This window comes from Cynara cardunculus, assembly GCF_001531365.2.
Source record: "Cynara cardunculus var. scolymus isolate 2C chromosome LG 11, CcrdV1, whole genome shotgun sequence".
Lineage (NCBI taxonomy): Eukaryota > Viridiplantae > Streptophyta > Magnoliopsida > Asterales > Asteraceae > Cynara > Cynara cardunculus.
The window spans coordinates 6,687,609-6,691,294 of NC_037538.1; the positions used below are offsets into that span (position 1 = coordinate 6,687,609).

At 32.3% G+C, this 3,686-nt stretch overlaps 1 protein-coding gene across 1 annotated transcript; it reads right to left on the reverse strand.

The window, feature by feature from the left end:
• Positions 1 to 2,003: 2,003 nt before the first annotated feature.
• LOC112521518 (omega-6 fatty acid desaturase, endoplasmic reticulum-like) lies at positions 2,004 to 3,408 on the reverse strand. The gene is made up of 2 exons (XM_025130428.1): positions 3,385 to 3,408; positions 2,004 to 3,294 (listed from the first exon to the last, which is right to left on the reverse strand). The coding sequence occupies exon 2, from the start codon at positions 3,269 to 3,271 to the stop codon at positions 2,147 to 2,149; it is 1,125 nt and encodes a 374-aa protein (XP_024986196.1). The 5' UTR covers positions 3,272 to 3,294; positions 3,385 to 3,408; the 3' UTR covers positions 2,004 to 2,146.
• Positions 3,409 to 3,686: the final 278 nt, after the last annotated feature.

Here is a 3,686-nt window from a genome sequence, read left to right on the forward strand (position 1 = left end):
CAGGCTGGTCTCACGTGAACTCAACCCTATATATATATATATATATATATATATATATATATATATATATATATAGACTTGGGATCACGTAAAAAAAACATTTTCTATTTTAATGGGGTTCAAAAAATGTATCTTTTTCTCCTATTTGTTGAAGATGAAAATCGAAATTTATGGATGTCTATTACTAAAAAAATGTATTGTTTTTAGATATTTAATTTAATTAAATGTGTATCATATAAAAAACTATACAATATAATTATTAGATTTTTTTAGAATATCAACTTAAAATTTTCTAATAAAAAACAAACAGCAAAATTAACAATCACACAATTTCATATACTTAATCTTAATAATATAAAATATAGTTTTAATAATTAAACTATATTGATTAAATAATTTTAAAAATAATTTAATACTTAAGCTATAATAAATTCGAATACATTTTAATAATTAAACTACATTTAAAATTAAAAACAATATATTTTTTTCAAAAGCAAAGAAATACATAAAACATTTTTTATTATTAAACAATGAAATGTCTGGTTGTTAATCGGTTATTTATTTTTCCTTACGATAATTTTAAGTTGATATTTTGAAAAAAAAATGATTATCATATTATAAAAAAAATTATTTGATACACATTTAAAAAGCATTTAACTGAATGAAATATCTGAAAACGATACATTTTCTATTAATAGACAGATAAATTTCGGTTTTCATCTTACATAAATTAGAAAAAATGATATATTTTCTGAACTTTACTTAAAATAGAAAACGTTTTTTTCCGATTAGTGTTGACGGATTTGCAGATATGCCATTTATAAATTACATAAAAATTTAAAATCAATACTTAACTTATTGTAAAGGTACTGGTAAAACTTTTTAAAAGTGTAATTTATAAAATAAAATTATTAATGTATTTTCTAGTTAAAATCATCATTAATTAACAAATATAAAAAGGGAGAAAACTTGATAGGAAAGACAAAAATGGAAAACAAAAACTACTGGAGCGGAAATTGTAATTTATTCTATTGATCAAATAAAACAAAAAAGTTAACCTTACTTTTTTAACTGAAGTTAGTAAGTGGGATCAAAAGTGAAACTAAATGATAATTATAATGATTAAAATTGTAATTAGTTTAAAAAAGAAACCATATTTGATATTGAGTGACAACCACACGTACCAAAAATGAAATTTATTCTTAACTTTATTTTCTATTAAAAACCATAGGGAGTATTAGGGACCAAACATGTAATTACTCTATATATTGTATATTAATGATAAATAAACACTCACACACACACACACACGTGTTACATGCCAACGACCAAGACCTGCATCGCAGGCACGTCTCACCTCCCATCGTCGTCGATGAATCCTCCATCTTCACTCTCCCCGTGACCTCTATCTTTTCCCTCCCTTCGCATCCAGTTTTGCTTTCCCATCCCCTAATCATTTGATGGTTCAAATTTGACCCAGTGAGACCCTAAATCAAATACAAACCTAAATCAAAGATATATTGACTTTGAAGTTATATTTGTGGACACCATGATTCAAAAGTGGGTTATTAATTTTAAGTATCAAAAATAAGTTTTTAACAAATGATAATTAATTATAGTTGTTGCTTTAGGAATTGCATAAAGACAAGGTTTTAGGTCATCTATGCTCATATTATTTTAATTTGTAGTTTTCATTTATGTCCCACAATTGTATTATTTTGGTAGTTGTATTAAATTGGGACATGTTTTATGTTTTGGCCCTGGGCATAAAAATCATCAGGACCGGCATTATTGTCAAGGCTCCTCTAGAATGAAGGGCCATCTGTGCATCTTTTGGTTTTTAAGGTTAGAATTGTGAATAGAAGAAACATTCAACAAACGGCTCATTTGACGTCACACAAATGATATATATATATATATATATATATATATATATATATATATATATAACAAAAGAAAAGAGGGGATGGACGCGCGGAAATTAATAAAAGGAGGCAGCAACATTCATATCACAAACCACAAATATTCATTAATCAGAAAAGGAATAAACTACACACAAACAAGGCACCATCATGTGTGAGTATTGGAACCACCAGATTATCGGAGTATATACTACTTTATCGTACAATTAATTATTTAGGCATGACTATTTGCGGAACCAGTAAACACCTTTTTTCTCAGGATCCTCTTCGATGTAGAGACATTCTTTGGTATCTCTCCAGATTGCCTTGAGAATAGGAGTATAATCGTAGTTGTAGTAGTCACCCAAGATCGGTTTGATATATTGTGTGGCCTCCACTGTATGATAGTGCGGAATGCTGGAGAATAAATGGTGCACCACATGAGCACTTGTTACGTCATGGAAGAGATTGTTCAATATCCCGTAATCCCTATCAACTGTCGATAAAGCACCTCTCAACCAATCCCATTCTGACGAATCATAGTGAGCGATGGAAGGATGAGTGTGGTGTAGATATGTGAACATGATGAAAAAGGCACTCATAGCCATCAAGGGATATCCATAGATGTAAAATACCCATTGGACACCTTCTTTTGCCCCAATGCGGTAGAGCGCATAGAGAACGGTAAGAACTCCAGCATCAGAGAGCCAAATTTGAGCACGCTCTCGGTCGTTGAAGATAGGACCTAATGGGTTGAAGTGGCTTGGGAAACCCTTGTATATCCTACCATGAAGATTGAACATAAAGTACAAGGGAAAGCCAAAAAGTAATCGAAATGCAAGCATGATAAGGTTGCCCACTGGGTTGCTGAGAACTTCATAAAACCATGTATCCTGCTTGCGTTTTGGGACCCATACTTCATCCTTTTCCAGTGAACTGGTGTTAGCATGGTGAGTACGGTGACTGTATTTGAAAGAGAAGTATGGAGTGAGGAGAAGAGAGTGGCAGATGAAGCCAATGGTGTCATCAAGCCATTGATAATCGCTAAAGCAGTGATGCCCACAGTCATGGACGATATTCCATAAACCCATGAGAATACTACCTTGGGCGATCCAATAAAGTGGCCATGCTACGAATGAGTAGTGTTGAGGGAGGAGGGTAATGTAATTTGTTGCAATATAGTAGAAAGTGTAGATGAGACCCAAATCACGGAAAAGGTAGTAGAAAGAGGTGGTAAGAGATCGCTTGAAACAGTGTGGTGGTATTGCCTTCTTCAGATCAGCAATCCCGAATGAAGGTTTCTCAACGGGGACATGTTTGAAGACATCTTTGGGTGTCGTAGAGTCATTCATGCGCCCACCTGCTCCCATCCTTACCAAGGAAATCAAAGAACCTGCCAAAAAAGAGAGAGAAATCAGAAGACATTCTTAGACAGATTCATAACCAGTACAACTTGTCTGGATGTTAAAGATCAAACGGGTACCTGTTTGAGCTTTCCTGCTGGATTGTCTTCAAAGTAAGAGAGAAACTACTGCCATTTATACTTGGAGCTTGAGTGTTTCTTTATTTTTTTATTAGTTTTTAATTCTTTATATTGAATACCAACAATATTACCAACACCAACGTTGACCAAACTGCAACATGTTTCCATGTGCGTCTTACGGTTTAACTCATTCAACTTATCTCAAGCGTCTTAATTATGCCTTTTTTCTGTATAAACAACTACAGCTACTTAATTAAATTCGGTAAGCAAAACCAATATCTAAATCCAAAATCAATAGAGAT